General features: G+C 32.3%; 1 protein-coding gene across 1 annotated transcript; it reads right to left on the reverse strand.

Annotated features, from left to right (window-relative positions):
* Nucleotides 1-15,925: 15,925 nt before the first annotated feature.
* On the reverse strand, nt 15,926-16,396 carry LOC103308904. Its single transcript, XM_008183133.1, has one exon. The coding sequence runs from the start codon at nt 16,394-16,396 to the stop codon at nt 15,926-15,928; it is 471 nt and encodes a 156-aa protein (XP_008181355.1).
* Nucleotides 16,397-20,363: the final 3,967 nt, after the last annotated feature.

Consider the following 20,363-nt stretch of genomic DNA (forward strand, 5'->3'; position numbering starts at 1 on the left):
TCGTAAAGTATTTTTCAACCTCCTACCATCACCCGGGTAGGTGTTAAAACGAAGATTTTGAGATTTTCAGTGGAACTTTTTGTTTATAATTGGTTGCTATTGGTTATAGGAGAAATAATTAGTATTTATTATTTAGTTGCCATTGGTTAATCGGGCAGATCAGGCGCAACTGCGCAAGCATGTATTAAATCTAATGTTCACACATTGCTTGGTTAATAAGCTGTCGCACATTATCCTACCAAAGAGGTTGAGTGGCACCCAAAAGGAGTTGAACAATCCTAATTTTGTTGGAAAAGTTGTAATTTTTTACCGGTTACAAAGTGCGTGGGATCAGCTATTATAGTAGTATACAGGTAATATTGTAAGTTTTAAATTTAATCTATAGAGTATACTGGTTGATCCCATGCACTTTGCAAGAAGCCCGTAAAAAATGGCAGCTCTTAAAAAAATTATAAATAAATAAATACTAATTTCTACTAATTATTTCTCCTATAACCAATTGCAACCATTTATGAACAATAATGTGCAAAGAAAATCTCAAAATCCGCGTTTAAGCACCTATCCAGGTGGTGTGTCCAACATTCGACAGAATTGTTACATTTTATTCTTTATTTATTAATTTTTCGCGAGATGATGAATCGAAGTTATGTGATCTTCTATCAAATCATCTAGCATTGTACGATTATGGCAGAACGGATTTTAAAGACGTTTTTACAATGTTTCTCATAATTAGATGACACAAATAAAGAATACAAGTTTAAAATAAACATCACATCAATAAAAATTATAATTAGATAATAACAAATGGAATTTAAATAAAAAAAGGGGGTGACGTTATCTAATGTTCAATAGTCGAGTGGATTAACTTTTAATTCAATGAATATTAAAAACTAGCAACTAGCTATATAAATATTTATTTAAATTTTTTTTTATATTTTGCTCAAAAAAGTTTGCACAATATTAAGGATTAAACACACTTACAGTTTTGAAATGTATAACTCGATTGACAACGAGAAGAGAATGTCAGGGAGAAAACAAGTAGTGCTAAATACTTAAACAGCGAGGGGTAAACACCTTGGGGTAATCTAACTATATAAATCATGAACACGTGTGGCGCTCTTATTCCGACTAGGTAGGTATAATATTTGAACTAGCGTAACGGGAACGGCCAATGGAAAAATTCGGTTCACGTCTCCCGGGTCTCTGCTTTATAAATTATAATACACAATAGAAAATATTATCGGAAAAAAAAGGTATATTTACCGAGAATTTTGTATTTTTTTATATTTATAAATAGAAAAATAGGAAACCGGGGAAAAAAATGGTATATTTACAAAGAAATTTAAAAAAAAATTTAAAAACTAATATTATTTTATTTTGTTTATTTATTAATAATCTATTAATATAAATAATTTATGTAGCAATTTTTTCAGATTTTTCATCTTTACCCGCTTCCTGCGTCCCCGTTCGGAGTCCAGTGGCGGACTGGCCCAGGTGGAGAGTGGGAGAAATCCACCGGGGCCGCTGTCGTGAGGGGGCCCCTTCGTTATGTTGCACTTTTAATAAAAATAATATATTATATATTTATATTATATTATAATTTTATACTCGATTACTAAATTAACAATATTAGATAATAAAACACAAATAATAATAGCTTATCAGCATGACGTAATGAAAATCAGTTTCCCTGACCCGCGCGACGCACCCCACCCTAATATTATTATAAGAAGTCATGAGCTATAATTAGAAATAACGAAATTCCCGTAGGCCGTCGCCCGCCGTCCACCAATATTGTTTTGCTTATATAATTTATACCGTGTTATCTTTATCGTCAGTACTCAATGGTTATTCGTTATTTAATTTAAAACATTGAACCACTGAATAGTGTCATAGTGAGCAAGTGATTTTGCGTACCTATGTGTATAACTTGTCAATTGTGTAGTTGTGTATATTATATTATTAATTTGTTTACCGAACTACCGAAGGCCATACACCGTTCAGACTTCTAACTGTGCTATAATATATACATATAGTATTTCGTATTTGTCAACTGAAAGTAAGTACTAAGTATATGAATAATTATTCATAAAATTAATAAATACTTTTTAGTTATAAATTATTATTAGGGTTCGGATTTGAAGGCAATATAATCAATAAAAAAAACATTTAAAATGTTATAAAGGCAAAAAAAGCATTTAATTTATATGAAAAAAAATTACAAAATTTACTAAAACATTAAATATAGATTTAAATTGATTTATCTAGTTGTGTTAAAATATTCACTACTATGTGTATTGTGTATGGTACTTAGAAAAGTGGTCTTCGGTAAAACGTTGGCGGTATGGGCTTCAAATATTTCTGTTCAAATATTGAACACAAAATAGGCATTTATAAGTAAAAAAATTCAAAAATTTCATTCTTTGTTTTAGTTATTAAATGAGACACATTTTTATATAAAAATTATTTTTCTATTATAATTGTAAAAAAAAAGGCATATGCCTTCAAATCCAAACCCTAATTATAATATTAAAATCCTTGTTCTTAATTTCTAACAGTGTAATTTCAAATAAAAAACAATTACACAAAGTCAAAATTGAATAGTAGCAAGTAGCTTTATAAAAGTTCTAGGTGGTTAGGTAACTATTTTTCTTAAATATTACACTAGGTATTGAAGTTTTAATCACATAATGAATTTTTGAAGTGCTGAAACTAAATTAATTAGGTACCTAAATAACTTTATTTTATACTAAATAATAAATAAACAAAAGCTCTAAACAAAAGCCGTAAGGCGTTTATTATTTAAATATAAAAAATATATAGATATAATACCTATAGACAATCAAATTTAGTTTTTTTATTTTATATATTAGTTAGGTAACTACTAGTTAGTTGCAAAAATGGAAAAAAATGTCAAAAGAAAATATTGTGGAGGTGCAGAAAAAAAAAGAGTAAAGAATCGAAAGATATTATTAAAAGAATCTGAAAAATGCTTAAAAATAACAAATAAGATGAAAGTAGGTACCTAAGACTTATAATTAAACAACACCTATCTATAAAAATCATGTTTATTTATTACCTTAATATTTCAGAAAAAGAAATCTGATGCTAATGTAGGTAATGTTAACGTACAAATTGATATTTCAGTTAATACTTCTATTCAAAGAAACGAGCAACATGAAAGAAGTGAAACAGTATGTTACACATTATTTATTTAGATGAATGATACATTTTTAACTAATACATTAATTATATTGTTATAGAAGCAGGTAGTAGTTGGTGCAATTCATAATGAAGAAATCGAACATTTAGTTAATACTGATATTGAAAGAAACGAGCAACAAGAAACAATTGAAACAGTATGTTACACATAATTTATTTAAATAAATGATACTTTTTTAACTAATACATTAATTATATTGTTATAGAAGCAGGTAGTAGTTGGTGCAATTCATAACAAAGAAGTAAGGTTAAGTTAAATTTTTGTAGAATTAATATAAATATATAAATATTTTTCTATTTTCTAGAACACTGAAAGTTTTACTGAGGAATGCGAGGATTCTGAATTACAAAACTTATCTTCAAATCCACAAGAAAAATTGTTCAAACTTCCTAAAAATGCTAATTCAACACAAAAATTAAATTTCATTAAACAGCATCCTATTCAACCAGCCCATTTTTCTAACAGTAATTTAGACGTACACAAACTATATTTTAGAAACACTACTGATGGAAAAGAAATTGCGAGAAATTGGTTATCTGTGTTATGTAATGTCCATGAACTTAAATCATTCTTCTGTCCTATTTGTATAGCGTTTAGTTCTTTAAAAAGTCCATTTACATTTGGACAAACTAATTTTAAACATATTCATGAATGCATAAAAAACATGAGGATAGTATAACACACAAACAATCTGTAGAAAGTTTTATTAGTGCTTCCAATGAAAAATCAATCGAATTTGGTATTAATTTTAATTTAATGAATTTAAAAAGAAAACAAATTGAAGAAAATATCCATGTTATTAAACAAGTTTTTGAAATAATAAAATTGCTTGGTCGTCAAAATCTATCATTTAGAGGATCAAAAAACTCTGAGAGTCTTTACAAATGGGATGACAAAGATAATTTAAATAAAGGTAACTTTCTTGAGTTAATAAAGTTTATAGCAGAGAGAGATACTATTTTATACAAACATTTGAATAAAGCTATTAAGGATAGTAAAAAGCGAAAATTAAACTTAGAAAAAAAATCATCATCGTCCCGAGGAAGAGGTTCTCTAGTGACTTTACTTTCAAAGACAACTGTAAATAATGTAATTGCGTCTATAGTAAATTCAATAAGAAATAAAATTAAAACCTAGTTAGGAGATAAGATGTTCAGCATTCAAGTAGACAGTACACAAGATATCAGAGCTTCAGACCAGGCAGCAATTTGTATAGGTACGTTACATTTTTAATGGAGAAATCAAAGAAAGATTATTTGCTCTTTTGAAAGTAACGGATTCATCTGGACAGGGATACTATGAAATGCTAAAAAAATTATTCATTGAACATAATATCAGTTTTAAAAACATTATAGGAGAATCCTTTGATGGGGCATCTAATATGCGAGGAGAATATTCTGGATTACAATTAAAAATTAAAGAGCAAAACGAAAAAAGCATTTATACTTGGTGTTATAGTCACATACTTAATTTGTGTATATGTGATATATGCAACAATTTAGATGCTAAAAATTTATTTGGATTACTTAATAGGCTTGCAACATTTTTTGGAGAGTCGTATAAACGTATGGCTATATGGATACAACAAAATGATTCAAGAATTGGTTCAAATAAATTAAAAAAATTACAAAAAATTGGTGAAAATAACACAAAGCCGTGAGAAAGCCTTATTTTGGATATTTGAAGGTGATAACGCTCTATTTCCAATTGTAATTGATGCATTGTATACTGTCTCAACTTATAAACATTTTGGTGCTAAAACATGTTCAGAAGCAACTTCATTAATTGACAAATTGAGTGATTTCAAAATAATTCTTACTGCACATATTTTTTTGTACATATTTAAAATTACTGGACCCACAACACGGTACCTTCAGATGAAGGGATTAGATTTGTTGACTGCCTGGAACATGATTGCTACTGTGAAGCAAGAAATTGGTAATATTAATTTTGAATGCATAAAAAAAGAATCTGAAACGTTCTCTAAAAAAATGAATGATCAACTTAGTGATATGAATTTACCTGATGATTTAGTTGTAAAATATGAACTAAGTATAGTAAGAAATATTCGAAAAAAACGTATGTATGATGAATTATGTGAAGATGAAATACCTCAGTTGCCTATAGACAGATTCAGAATAAATACTTTTAGAGTAATATTAGATCAGATTAAAGAAAGTTTAAACCGGCGTTTTTCAGTTAACAAGAAGTTAATAGCTGATATTAAATTCATGATACCTAAGAATTTTCCTTCTATACAAAATATGCCTAAAAGTATAGTTCCATGAAGAATATTTTAGAATGCTCAGTACTGATAGCAATGTCCCTGATCATTTTGTTGAAACAGATGAAGAAGACGAACAAAATGAAAATGAAGAAGCCACTCCCAATCAAGAAGAACCAAATCAAGAAGAAGCACTCCAATTACCGACAGTTTTAAAAATAATTAGGTCTGAAATAATAAGTTTAACTATACAATATTATTATTATGTACCAGTTCTTATAAGTAAGATTTCGAATTTTTTTTATTTTTAAAGCAAAGTGAAGCTGCAATTTTATTTTATAAGTATTTATTTTATTATTTATTATTTATTACTCAACATTTTAAAATTTTTTCCAATAAAGACGTGTTCTATTACATTTTTTTATACCTAATAATAATATTTATAACATTATGAGAAAAATACATCGCAGATTTGCAACAAAAGTAGGTATTTATTCAAAATAAAAATATTATTATTGCTATAATAATTATAGCATAATATTTAAAGAAGGGTACAAGCGCCCTTCATCACATATGAAAAAAAAAATCAGAGCTAAACGCCAAAAAATGGTAAGTTTTAACAAAATCTATTGAGTTTAAAAATTAACGAGACATTTCAGTATAACTAGTATCAAGCCATCAAGGTAGCATAACATGAAATGAAAATATACAATTACCTCATACCTGGAGCTTAATTAAACACCGAAGCGCCAACTCCAAAGTTGAGAACAAATGAAAATTTTGTTTTTGCGCTCCTGAAAAGTTGTAAAAATGATGCTTAGCCCCTTTTGCCTTATACCAGTTGATATTACAAAGGCTTACACGAATAGAAGTACTAAATTGTATACAAAATGATCTTCAAAATCAAAACATAGAAACAGAAACTTTCAATCTCCCTAGAATTGAAAACATAATAGAAACTTTATATACCCTAACATAGTTTATGACCATTCATTTAATTCTGAATTAAATAATATTGAAGAGATAGACATTGACCAATGGATGTTAACAAGTTTGAATGATGCAAAAGAGGTTGCTATCAATTTAGGTGAGCTTAACAAGTATTTATATTTTTAAAAGTTCAAAGTTCTTCTTTAACACCTCGCTTAACACATTTAAAATATTGTAACAGTTTAATTATTATCTTTTATATTACAAGTATTATAGTAGATGAAGATTCGTGGTTATTACCAAAATATTTACTGAACTATACCAATCTAACAGATGAAGTTATCAAATCAAAAAAAAAGAATAATGTAATTGAAACTGAACAGCATAACACTGAATCTGAATCCACCGTGTTAACTGAATTGATAACTGAAGTGCCTGATGATGTCTGTATAGATCTATTTGATATTTCTAAATTTGGTAATTTTTGCGAAGGTCTTAATATGAAAGATTTTTCTTAAAATTCACAATATTTAAAAATTATATCACAAAATGAAAAGCCAAATGACGATGTTCAGTCAGAGTTTGTTTGTGTAACAATCAATAACAAAGATTTAGTGATTAAAAAATCAAGTTTGTGTTGGCTATTAGATAACAAGTATATACGTATTAATAATGACCGTCTAAGACGGTCCATGAATAATAGCAAACAAAATACTATATTATCAAAAAATACTACTAAACCAAAAGTAAAAAAGTAAAGACATTAACCCTACACTGCATGACATTTTTTTTTTTGCTAAAAAAATTATATGTTATATAGTTCCATTCAATAATTTAAGGAAAAATAATAAAAAAAAAAAAAAAGTATTTTTTCCCGGTAGAACTAAGGATTTAAGTGTATAATGCATATATGCACTTGCATGCAGTTACGATACCTAATCGAAACCCGATTGAATTACCTAAATTTTTTGTGAAAAGGTAGGTACTATGATAAATATAAATATTAAAACACAACGACAATATAATTATGATACTAATAATACTTTATTAATTATTTTACTTCTTAACTTTTTACATATACTTTGAATTTGTATTTTTTATGTTACCTAACTAAGAACAATGGAAATCAACAAAACAGTTTCTATCGTTATTGTAACATAAATATACACAACATTTAGAACATTTTGTGAACGACTGAAATTTGCATTTTGGCATTTTGCATACCCGTCTTTGCTGTTCGTAGTTTGGCCAATGTTCTAGACAATCTCTTCTTATCTCATCAAACGGCGCAGATGGTGTTTGTGTTCGTTTTTTTTTTATATTTTCTTGTATTTCAAATGAACCTGAGGGCCTGCCTTTTCCTCGTTTGGCGATTCCACTTTGCATAAGAGTTACAGATAAATGTTCTCGGAATTTGGCCAATGGCATTGTGTTGCCAGTAACACATCTGGCAAAAAAATTATTATTAAAAATAATAGTTCATCAGAAGATGTAGATAGCCCTTCATGTATGAAATTTTGTGATAAATTATCTGATTTCAATACTGATGACAGTATACAAGATGAAGTCGAATACCAGACACCAATTTGGGCAAACATAAAACCGGGTACATATTTATTAGTACAATTTGTTGGAAGTGGATCTTTAAGTTGTCGTAAAAAATCAAGGTTCTCTTATGTATGCTGTGTTACTATAGTCCGCGCAACGAAAACTGGCCAGGGACTGGTACCTTTTTGTTTTTACGGTTCCGGTTCCGGTTCTTAGTTATTTTATTAAGAGGTTCTGGTTCCGGTTCCGGTTTATGGCAATTTTTATTTAAGGGTTCCGGTTCCAGTATGGAAAATTAATTTAATAATTAATAGTTTAAGTTAGGGTTCTAGTTAAAACAAGTATTAAACAATTACAAAAATTTATATATTTTATTTATTCTTTATGTTTTATATACCTATAGGTACATTAAAATATTTAAATAGAATTAATTAAAGTAATCAAACATTAAAATTAAATATAAATACCAATAGATAATAGCTACTTAAGTCTTAAATTGTTAAAATGTTATTCATTTTGTCTTCTCCGTTGAAGAAACATTTAAAGGCATCTCGTACTTCAAAACCTTCTACGTTTCCATATCCCCCAAATGTGGCTAATGGCTGCATATTTATGTGCATGTTGGACCATTGTTGATGGCCGATTTGTGTATTTGTTTCTTTGTATCTATTGCGAATCAAATTATGCAAGCAACGCGTAATTAATAAATCGCATGTTTCTGGTTTTATCACGATTGATGTGTGCTCTAAAAATTTGGCTTAAAAAACCAAAAGTTATTTCAGAAACTCTACTAGCAAATTGATAATTAGAAACACTTTTTTCGAAATCGGTCCTCTGTTAAAGAGTTTCATAATACGTTTATGTAACCTGAATGCCTCATCTACGACTATAACATAGGCTAAACATTTGTCAGAACCAGGAATTTGAGTATCCTCAGCAGGTAACCCAAATTGCTCTATATATATCCGTTGTCTCATGATAGATTACGAAAAATACCACAGTCACCCTCTTTTCCATAATACCCGACGTCCATTGCCAAAAATTTATACTTAGCGTCAATAATCGCTAACAACACAACGGAAAAATAATTTTTGTAGTTGTAATAGAGGGATCCCGTTTTCTGTGGACTCATTACACGTACATGTTTCCCGTCTATAGCTCCAACACAATTTGGAAAATTCCACCTCCTAAAAATTCTGATGTTCGTGTTTTAAAATCATTTTCAGTTGGTGTTCGTAAAAGCACAAGCATAATATTTTCACATATACCTAGTAAGTAGTACTTCTTTTATAATCCTTGATATTTCACAATGTGAAATTCGAAAATTGAAAGCCAATGATTTATACGATTGGCCAGTTGCCAAGTATTTAAAAATTAAAAAATCGTAATATTTTCTAGAACTCTTTAATTAAAACTATGACTAGAAATGCACAAATGCAACAGGAAATTGATTGAACTGTGTACTATTTATCTATATCTGAATATGATAAATACTGTATAATATTAGATTTCTATTCTTTTAAATTTGTAGCTTTGAACAAAAAAGAGATTTGTAGAAACCCCATATCTGAACTTCTTGAAGTTAATATGGGTTATTAACATTTAAGAAAATGTGCAGAATCAGTTGTATGCATACCAATTGCCACTACTACAGTTTAACAATCATTTAGCGCAATGAATCGAATTATGTCAAAACTTCGAAATCGGATAGGACAAGACACAGGAATATTGTATGAAATGAGTATTGAAGGCGAAAACACCCACCTCAGGAGTTTATTAAAGAAGTAATTGATTTATGTGCAAGAAAAAACTCGTCGCATAAGATTAGTTTACAAAATAAAAATAAATAATTAGTAATACAATGTATAATATGTGACGACCTTAGATTGATTTAAAAATTAAAAAATAAATAATTTGTTTTGTAGTTGTATCTAAATTTGAAATGTCTAAATTGTAATTTTATAATAATAGATATAATTCATAATACTAAAATGTATCACCATTCACCAATGATGAAAAAGTGAGCCTCTCCCCCACAGAAATTCTCTGGATTTAACACTTTTTTTTTTCAATCCGAAGATTGGTTAAATGATTATTGATGTTTCTCTCCACTTGTCTCTGTCACTTATGACCCTCTTCATCTCCCAGTATGTTCTTTTTCCGGTATCTTCAATTGCTTCAGGAATGGGGTTCTGGGCCTTCCTCTACCAGGTTCCTCTCCTATCTTTACTCCTCCAATATTTTCTTTTCTAATTTTAGCCTCCACCTGGTTGTTACCTTTTTCAGCTTTTATGACTGCGATTTCATTGATGTACAGATTATGTAAAATTTTCCTATCATTATAGTCCATTCCAATATCCTCCAAAATCCTAAATAGTTTTGTCCATTTAACATTATCGAAGGCCTTTTCCAAATCTAAGAAGGCGATAAACAGTGGTTTGTTGATTCTTATCATTTTCTCTATGATTATTCTTAAGCATATTATCGCCTCTCTAGTGCCTCTGTTTTTCCTGAAACCAAATTGATCTTTCGTTAAATTTTCATTTATTTTCGACTCTATTTTTTTGTGGATTATTTTTGTAAGAATCTTAGATGCATGTGTTATGAGGCTAATTGTTCTATATTCTTCACATCTCTCTGATTTCTTTTTCTTAGAAATGGGAATCATAATGCATTTCTCGAAATCTTTCGGAATGATGCTGCTCTCGTATGATTTTCCTATTATTTTAAACAAAATATCTTTTCTATAACTCTACCATCACTGTTTTTTAAAAAAGTTGACCTATTTCTATAATAGCTGAAAAATCGTTTTATTATCTTGTATGTCTTATCGCCCATACCTTTGACAAGGCAGTCGTCTACTGAAGAACATTTATCATTTAACCATACTTCTTTTGCTTTCTTTGGCTCTCTTATAATCATGTTTCTGTAAACTTTATATTTTCTTTTGTCTTCATCATTTTTTCCATTTTTATATTTTCTTCTTTCTTCTATGAGGTCTACAATTTTATTCGTTATCCAAGGTCTTATCGGGGTGTTTTTTTCTGTCCCTAGTTTAGTTTCCGCCGCTATTGTGACTGCTTCTTTTAATGCTTCCCAGTCATCATTTAATCCATACGGCTCATTTTGTTCTTTAATTTGCAATTCTTTTAGCTATTTTAGCTTATTATTTACTCCTTCGCTGTACCTATATCTCGTTTCTTTATCTTTCAGTTTATCTAAATACCATTTTTTCCTTGTAATTTGTTTGTTTTCCATTTTTTTAAGGCTTAGACTGGATTCCATTATGACTAAATTATGATCACTATCTATATCTGCTCCAGGGAAGCTTTTGCTTTGTTTTACTTGATTTTGGTATCTTTTTTTAACAAGGATGTAATCTATTTGATATCTTGTTTCCCCTCCTGGTATAATCCACGTGTACCTTCTACGCTTAGGCTGTGAGAATAAAGTGTTTGTGATAACTAAGTTTTGTTCCTTGCAAAACTCTATTAGTCTTTCGCCTCTTTGATTTCTTTTTCCCAGCCCAAAAACACCTGAAATACCTTGTTCTTTTATTTCTCTTACAACTGCATTCCAGTCTCCTATGATTATCCTTACCTTTTGATAGCTTTATAATTTCGTTAATTTGTTCATACATTTCCTTGACTTCATCGTCCCCATGCCCTGAGGTAGGCATATATACTTGGATAATGAAGGTGTTAACAGGTTTTGTATGGCTATTATTCTATGATTATATTGAATAACGGTGTTAACTCTTTTTCCCATATCTTTATTCATGATTATACCTACCCCTGCTATCTTATTATCGTCTCCAGAAAAAATTACTCGAAAATCGTCCGACCAAAAATCACCTTGACCAGGCCATTTTTCTCACTCATGTCTAGTATATACTATTCTAACTTGATGTTTTACAATTTTTCACATATTCCTAAAGAGCTCACATTCCATGTAACATTTTTCCTCTTCTTTTTTGATGGAATAGTAGTGTTAGTCCCCACCCGGAGATCCTTATTGGGGACTATTTTACCTCCGGAATTTTTTAACTCTACTTTATTCTTCATCAAACAAATCATTATACTCAGGAAAATATAATGCAGTAGGTTCCTAAGTTGCCTGCGCCAAATCCTTCCACTGCCGTTAGTTCTGATTCAGAAATCGCCAAATGGTCGGTAGTAATGGTTACTTCCGATAAGGAAAGATAAGCAGGAGTTACTGTGGTCCTATTCTAACCCCGGACCCACAAGGGAAGGATTCAACACTGATTATGTCAAATTTAAATTGTGCACCTAGCTAAATATATTATTATTTAATTTAATATGTAATAAATGCTATTAATATTTGTCACCCCCGTGATAACAAAAACTTATATTATTATATTATTTAATGTTAGTGCCGTTATTATTCTCCAAAATTATTACTAGGTATTGCACATTTGCATTATATAAAAAACCACGTTATTACCCACAGTCAAAACTCTTATTATTTCATTACTATTACTTTGAGTGTCAACTTATCTTTTATTATTATCTAAAACATTATCAACCTGCTCTTAATAAATTATAGATATTTCATTTTAACTAATTATGTACTCAAAACCCAAGTTCCACCAGGTGCATTTCCCCAGCCCCCCAAATTTGAATTTTGAATTTTTTTTTACCATTCGTTTGTAGCCGGTTTATATTGGTTTGTAATCTATTTTTTTTACTTTGTAGAGATTTAATTTTTTTTTAAATCAAAATGTTGGTGCGGGGGCTGAGGAAATTCCCAGGTTTGGAATTTTTATTTAATTTAGATTTTTTATTCAACCAGGCTTTTATTCTTTTATATGCTTACCACGTATACAGTGTTTAAAGTTGCAGGCCAACATTTTTGATATACAAACCCATATAAAACGAAGAAAATATTATATAATACAATTACAGTATTATTTCATAAGCTTATTAAGTTAATTAACTTAAATTTTATTTATAGGTACATTGTAAGCTATGAAGATTTATATGGCAGAATAAAAAGCCTTCGTATAAATACCGGTCATGGTGGAAATGTCAAACTTCGTATGGCATTACAAAAAGATTACTATATCCCGAGACCAGCTATTCAAATTTTTTAACTGTATGTCAAACTTGCAGTTGTAAAAAATTAATGAACCGCAAACTTGTTATTAAACCCATTACGACAAATGATTTTAACAAAAGAGGACAAGTGGATCTAATTGACTTTCAGTCTGTTCCAGATGGAAAGTACAAATGGATTCTTAACTATCAAGATCATAACACAACATTTATATCCCTCCGTCCTATGGAAAATAAAAGGACTTTAGAAGTCGGTACTCAATTACTTAGTATTTTTCTTACATTTGGAGTATAATAGTAGTTTACAAAGTATTTTACAAAGCGATAATGTCCAAGAGTTTGTTAACTGTGTACTCGATGAATTAAAACAACTTTGGCCTGAGTGCGTCATTGTACACGGACGTCAGAGCCAAGGACTCCCTTTTTTTTTTTTTTGTTTGGTCACCGATCGACAGGGGCGCACTGTTTGCTTTCGCGACACATTCCTTGCCCCTGTCGACCATCGTTTATTAAAACAAACATACAACTTATATTAGGATGTGGTGGGCAAATCCACCACTCACGGTCCCTTACAATATTACGTTACTAATTACATACATAACAGGGCTCTACCCCTGTAATTTTGCTCTTCGAGCCACAATACTATTAAATTAACTAATGTATAGCTGCTGCTGCTGCTGACTGCACAGCCCTCTCATCCACCTCCTTCCTTGTCATGCCAGCTATAATGAACTTGACGACTCGATCCCATTTTTTCTTCGACTGTAGCATGCACTCCACCATCATTTCCGGGGTCAGTTCGCTTCCCAATTCCACTTCCAGGATACGTCTTTCCTGCCACCATCTGTCACATCCGATAAATGTATGTTCGACGTCATCGTTCGGGTGATCGCAGTACATACACACCGCGTTCTCCCTCTTCTTGAATCGCAGTAGATACTCGTTGAAGCATCCATGTCCCGTCAAAAACTGAGTGACGTGGTAGCTAAGTTGACCCCATCTCCTGTTCTTCCACACATCGATTCGAGGTATTAGCCTGCGTGTCCAACTCCCAGTACCATTCCGGTCCCATTCAGCCTGCCAATTATTCATTGATCTATCTCTCGCTTCCCTTTTAGCCTCAGCTAGATCTCTGCCATCTCTCCTTGCCTGCTCGATCTCTGATCTTTCAGCTGCGAGTAGATGGATGTGTATTATGCCTGCTACCACCATTATAGCCGCGTACGACACCGTGCAGTAGGCACTCACAACCCTCAACGCCATCTTTCTCTGCGGGGAAGATAGTTTGTTGCGATTGACCTCGTGCTGAAGTGCGTCACACCAGATCGGTGCCGCATACAGTAGTTGTGAATGAACAACCGTCGTAAGCAATTTCCTTTTTGCGGCAGAGGGTCCTCCAACGTTGGGCATTAAGAGAGAAAGTGCCGCAGCTGTTCTTGTGCCCTTGTCACTTGCAACCTATATATGCTTCCTGAAGCCCAGCACAGAGCTAAGCTGCATCCCTATATGACGATGGTTGGTCCAGCGGTTTATCCCCTTTTCGGAGCAGAACCAGAGTTGCTATTTTCCAACTTTCAAAGAATACTCCAGTCTTCACACACTCGTTGAATGTGTTCAGCAGCAAACCTGGACGTATCTGCACGATAACACGTAACACTTCGTCCGGCACGCCATCTGGCCCGGGCGCCTTGCCTCTGGGTAAGCTACGCCCTGCTTCCGCAATTTCCTCCATCGTGAACAAGTTAGATTCCTGCATACTAAATGGTATTTCAGGATATTCCGGTGGTCTACTTACTGGAAATAGATGATTGACCATAGCATCGAGTCGCCCAGGGTGCTTGAGACCTGGAATTGGGCGCCTGCCTACCAACTTTTTAACTTCCAGCCTATAGGGCAAGCCCCAAGGGTCAGTGTCGACGTGTTTGCACAGCTCAGCCCAACATCTCTCCTGGCTTCTCCTGATTTCTATTCTGAGCGCTTTTGATGACTCCCTCGCGTGTCGGTGTTTCTCTGTACACTCAACTGGACCTTTTCGTTTCCAAGCCTTTTGATATTTCCTCCTAGCTTTGAAACTCGCTTTTCTGAGAGCAGCGATCTCCTCTGTCCACCAATGCACCGGCTTCCTGTGCCCATGGAATACTCTTTTGGGCATACAGCTATCACATGCTGTTTCCAAGAAGTTTGTCAGCTCCAAGTCCCCAAACGTCATCTGTTCTGTTGGGTAGGCAGCCCTGAGGAACGCTGTTAGCTTCTCCTTGTCTAGGTGTCTCCATGACCATCCCTTGGTATTGGATCGAGTCGGCTCTGCTGCACGATCCAACTTAAAAACGATTGGGTGGTGGTCACTTGCCATGTCAACCTGAAGAACTTGCCACAAATGTATCAGCCTTGATATTCTCGTTGACGCGAATGTAACGTCGATGTGGGAAGAATGGCCACCCCGCTCATATGTTGGTGCATTACTTTGGTTGATGACTATTAAACCAATAGCACTAGCAAAATCTGATAGGGCTTCACCTTTGGCACAAGTCGTAGGGGAGCCCCAGCTCGGTGAGTGGGCGTTAAAGTTCTCCGCCACGATGTATTCGGTTGGCCCCTCCCGAATACTATCGCTTAGTCTATCAAGATACGCCCTGTATTCCTCCAGTGAGTGTTTTTTACTAGGTGAAAAGTAGCAACTGTACACCCGGCAGGACTGGATGTCAACCCACACGTAACCTTCACCTCGTCCGTTATTAGTTACCTCCGCGTCCTTGGACAATAGAAGACAGCATGAGTGGTCAGTGCTGCCATACCAACCGTCGCTGTTTGGAATCCTGTTGGGTTCACTAATAATGGCCACATCAGCCTTTTGCTCATACATCGTTGGCAACAACAGAGCTTGAGCTGCTTTTGCTCTGTTGAGGTTGGCCTGTAAGAAGCCTGTCATTGCAGATCGTAACCAGATGACGACGCCTCGCCTTCCCCAGTTCCTGTCCGGGTTTCCTTCGACTCCTTCTCCAGCATAGATCTGAAAGCCGTAGCCTCTGCCGCCTCCGCTTTGCAGTCTTTAGCCAAGTGCCCTGCTGTTCCACATCTCCTACAGTTCTTGCTGCGGTCTGCTCCCTGGCATGTCTTGGTCTCGTGCCCGTGAGCAAAGCACCTAAAACATCTAGCACTTTTTCTTTCTGCTTGTCGTACCCTGCAGCTGACGACACTGATCTTCAGCCGGCCTTGTTCAACAACGTCGCGTGCTTGTCTCGTGGGCAGAAGCATCAGTGCTGTCTGCGTGCCCCCATAGGCAGCTCTTAGGTTGACCACGTTAATGTTCTCCTTGGCAATTGAAGTCTCTCTTGCGATGCAGTCAGCGATATCCTCTTTGCCGGTCCATGCATCGATGTCCCGGATTTCGAGCATCGTTTTCTGACCTAGAAGCCTAACGCTGACATCTTGCCCCGCTGACTTGGCCACCTTAGATCTTATGGCCTCTACCGCTGCGTCATCCCCGCGAACCTCTAAAGTATTCCGCCGTTCTTGGCTTTCTTCATGCTGGTTATACCGTTCCCAATGGTCTTACCGTCCATGCCATCTTTGATGCGTTTGGCCAGTGCAGGGAAGTCATTGCAGCTAGCCACATCTATCATTATTGCGGGTGGCCGCGTTCTGAACGACCCAATAAAGATATTGAACATATGCTAAGAGCAATCCACGCAAGATAATGCGTCCCAGAAATGGTCAATCGGTCTTCAATTTGTTCAGTGGCAAAAAAATTGTTCATTTCATCGTACTATTGGTAGAAGCCCATATAATGCGTTATTTGGATTGACAAGTTCAAGATTCCCAATTGATTTTATTAAGACTATTACAGACTTTTTATAACATTACAAGAAAAAAAGATTTTTAACGTTTGTCTGTTTTTCGACTTCGTGCGTAGAACATTTGCTTAACATTCTTTTGACTTTACGCGTTTCGCAATTTTTTTTTCAAATAAACTACGCAACAGACGTTGTAAAAAGGTAAGTTTTTTTTAATTAATTTTAATACTATGAGAATAAACAATAAACTTTTAAATAAACAAAAACATCGAAATAAAAAAAACCTAATATACTCTCAACTCTGTTCCACAAGAGACCGTACTCGTTTTTTCGTCCGTCGCACCCCCCACCATTTTCGCCTGTTCGGTTACGATCGTCAACTCGCGGGCTTGGAATCAAAGAGTTCTATGTGACAATATCAAAATTGTTCAGTAGAGCGTTTTTAAGGTTCAAAAATTAAAATAACGTATTTTCGCCCAACTGATTTTGAAATATTTGGCATCAAAAAATCCACAAACTTCTGTTCTATCGATTTATTAATAGATATTGCAAAAATAAATACTTATAAGAACTCAAAATAATAAATAACTTTGAAATTCCTAGTTTGGAAACAAAAAGTTCTACTGATAGAACTTTTTGATTCCAATTATCTTTTTTAAAAACAAAACGTTCTATTGATAGAGCATATTGATTCCAAAGTAATTGATTTTTACTAACAATTATTTTAAGTGTTGCCAACCTTGATAAAATACATAAAGTAGATATTTTAGTAGTTGTATTTAGGAAAAAATATGTTTACTAATTTTATAGTATTATTAACAATATTACTAGGTATATATAAGATAATATTAGTAAGTATTTAAATTAGGTATTCAAAATAACTAAAGTAAAATAAGAAGTAGGTTAGGTATTATTCATTTTTATAATTTAACAATTCTCTTTATTATTTTTTTAAACAATCAAAACAAAAAAAATATAACAACTTAATTTTAACAGTTTTTTTTTGGTGCACCACAATAGGTACTGACTTGGTCATAACATTTATTTTGAAATAGTAACATAATTATAATAATTATTATATTAATAAAAATATAAAACAATTTAAATATAAATATAAAACAATCAAAATACTTTTATAACTTAATTATCCATAAAAAAAAAAAAAATATTAAACAATTTAAATATATCGAGTTAAGGTACCTACTGAAATAATTCATTATACAAATCTTACATCACTTTGTTCCATACATTTAAACAGAGGCATGATATCTTTTTTTTCTTGTTAAAAGCGATTTAGAACTAGTAGCAACTTCTGGTATTTGTAAAATATTAATATTAGGTGATTTTGGCAAAATTATAACTCTGTATTCAAAAGATGAAACTGTATGTGTAGTTTTAAAACCAACACATACTGGGGATTTTTGATTAAACATTAACTGTGAAACACTTAAAAAGGAATATGGTTAAATTTAAAAAACTTTGCAAGTTTGTGATAATCTTTAAAACAATCTTTATCAAGTATTAATAATTCAAATGGATTTTTTAAATTCACTTTAGATAACGCTGAGTATAAAGTTAATGAAGACCAGATTTCCATTTTTTTTTTAAATTTCTCTATTTGAGAATGGGCGTTATCAACTAACTGGATTCCTGAGTGGCCTGGTGTAGAAAATTTCATTATTATATGTTCTATATTAGGTCTATTAAGTAAAAAACTCATCATGGCCGTAGAAATGATTGAATTTCGATTTTGTGGAACACAACTATCTGACCATGTTACAATACGACTTATAATAGGATTTTGATCACAAATTTCAGTAAGAATAGCTTGTACTGCGCTAGCCATATCATTTCCCGAACGGCCCACTATCCCTTCATGCCACAATCCACAATAAATTTTTGTATGTGTAGTCATTTTTAAATGAGTCGTCATATTATAAAAAATTAATTTGCGTTTATAAAATGCTGACCCGACATTAGTCTTGGGGATGGTTAAGACATTTTCTAAATCAAAACTAATAATAGCTAATGTTGGGTCTTCATTTTTTCTATCCTCATCATTCTCAATTCTTATTTCTTGTTTCTTTATTATATGGTCTTCATAAAACTGTTTTTTTTTCTTCAGTTAGTCAATTTGAATTTCTTAAAACTTAAAACTCCTCGCATAAATCACATATATCTTTTTTTGGGGGGAAAAACTCTAAGTTGAATTCAGTATTGAAAATATGTCTATAATAATGTACACTTACAGGTTTGATATTAGATTCAGTAAGGAAAGCTTCTATATACTCAGCGCGGAATAAGAACATGACCAGTCGCGCATTCAAAACAACTTCCTCCACCGCACCGCCCACCATAGTGGTAATTACCGGCTTTGTATATGGAGCGCCTCATGTGTCAACAGAGACGTGCACGTGTTTATAAAACAACACAGTGTATGATTTTTGGTAAATCATTTTTTTTCAAATAGTATCGAAAAGAGTATATATGTTTTTTTACTTTATTTCTATCTGACTTTGTCTCAACTCTCTCCGTATAGTTTAAAATGAATGTAAGTTCATCTTTTCTATTAAGAGAATAGTAAACATGAAATATTTTTAAAAAATCGTTATAGCCAAAATTTGATTGACATTTAAAAGAGCACTCATATTCCAAACACATATTTTCAATTTTAATTGTCTTCTTATCAACAACTTTACCATTCCAACATGTATGCTGAAGTCCCTTACTGACAAGATTTTTTACTGAAGTTTGTTTCCACTGCTTTTTGTGAATCATTATCTTCCTAGTTCGGTTAGTTTTAGCTTTTATGGGTGATTTTTCATTTTCTGATTCTTCAGATGAAACTTCAAGTCTAAAAAAAATTAAATGCATAGATATAGTATTAGTATGTTTTCTTATTCTAAAGAAAATATATAATACCTTAGTCCAATTTCAGGTGATAATTGGTTAACTTCTAATGGCTCAATTATATTAAATTCTTTATTACTTTCTGGAAAATCGAAGTGTCGTTGATTTTCAACTGATACGTCCATATCAATTACAGTATCATCACTCTGGCTGTGATTGACATAATTGAGAAGCCTAAATACACACAGTTTTATTAATCTTTGTAAATATACAATTATAATGTAATTTTCTAAAATGTTAACAATTATACTTTATAGCATAACAAATCTGATTACAATGAACTAATTTTAGTTTAATAATTTACCAAGATATATTTCCACTGTTACAAATTCCAGAGTTTTCAACTTTTTCTGGTTCTGGTAGTTGGTCAATTGAATATCTTTCTTCAGGACTACCACATATTATGACTTCAGTTAAAACAACTGAATCTTGATTAGCTTCAGTTTCAGACAATGACCTAAAATAGTTTTAGACAAATCTTTAACAATATGTAAATAATTTTAATAACTGCAGCTCTTAACAAAATAAATATAACCAAACTAACATATTATATTCAGTTTAATTAATCTATTCGAATATACAGTACCTAATGTAGCTTACAAAATTATTTAACTATAAATACAACAAAAAATTTAGAAGTATAAATAGTAAATACCTTT

The sequence above is a fragment of the Acyrthosiphon pisum genome, chromosome X (assembly GCF_005508785.2).
Source record: "Acyrthosiphon pisum isolate AL4f chromosome X, pea_aphid_22Mar2018_4r6ur, whole genome shotgun sequence".
In the NCBI taxonomy this organism is placed as follows: Eukaryota; Metazoa; Arthropoda; class Insecta; order Hemiptera; family Aphididae; genus Acyrthosiphon; species Acyrthosiphon pisum.

Excerpts from the sequence above, each read along its gene's own strand:
- LOC103308904 (XM_008183133.1), bottom strand. The coding sequence starts at position 16,396 with ATGCTCGAAATCCGGGACATCGATGCATGGACCGGCAAAGAGGATATC.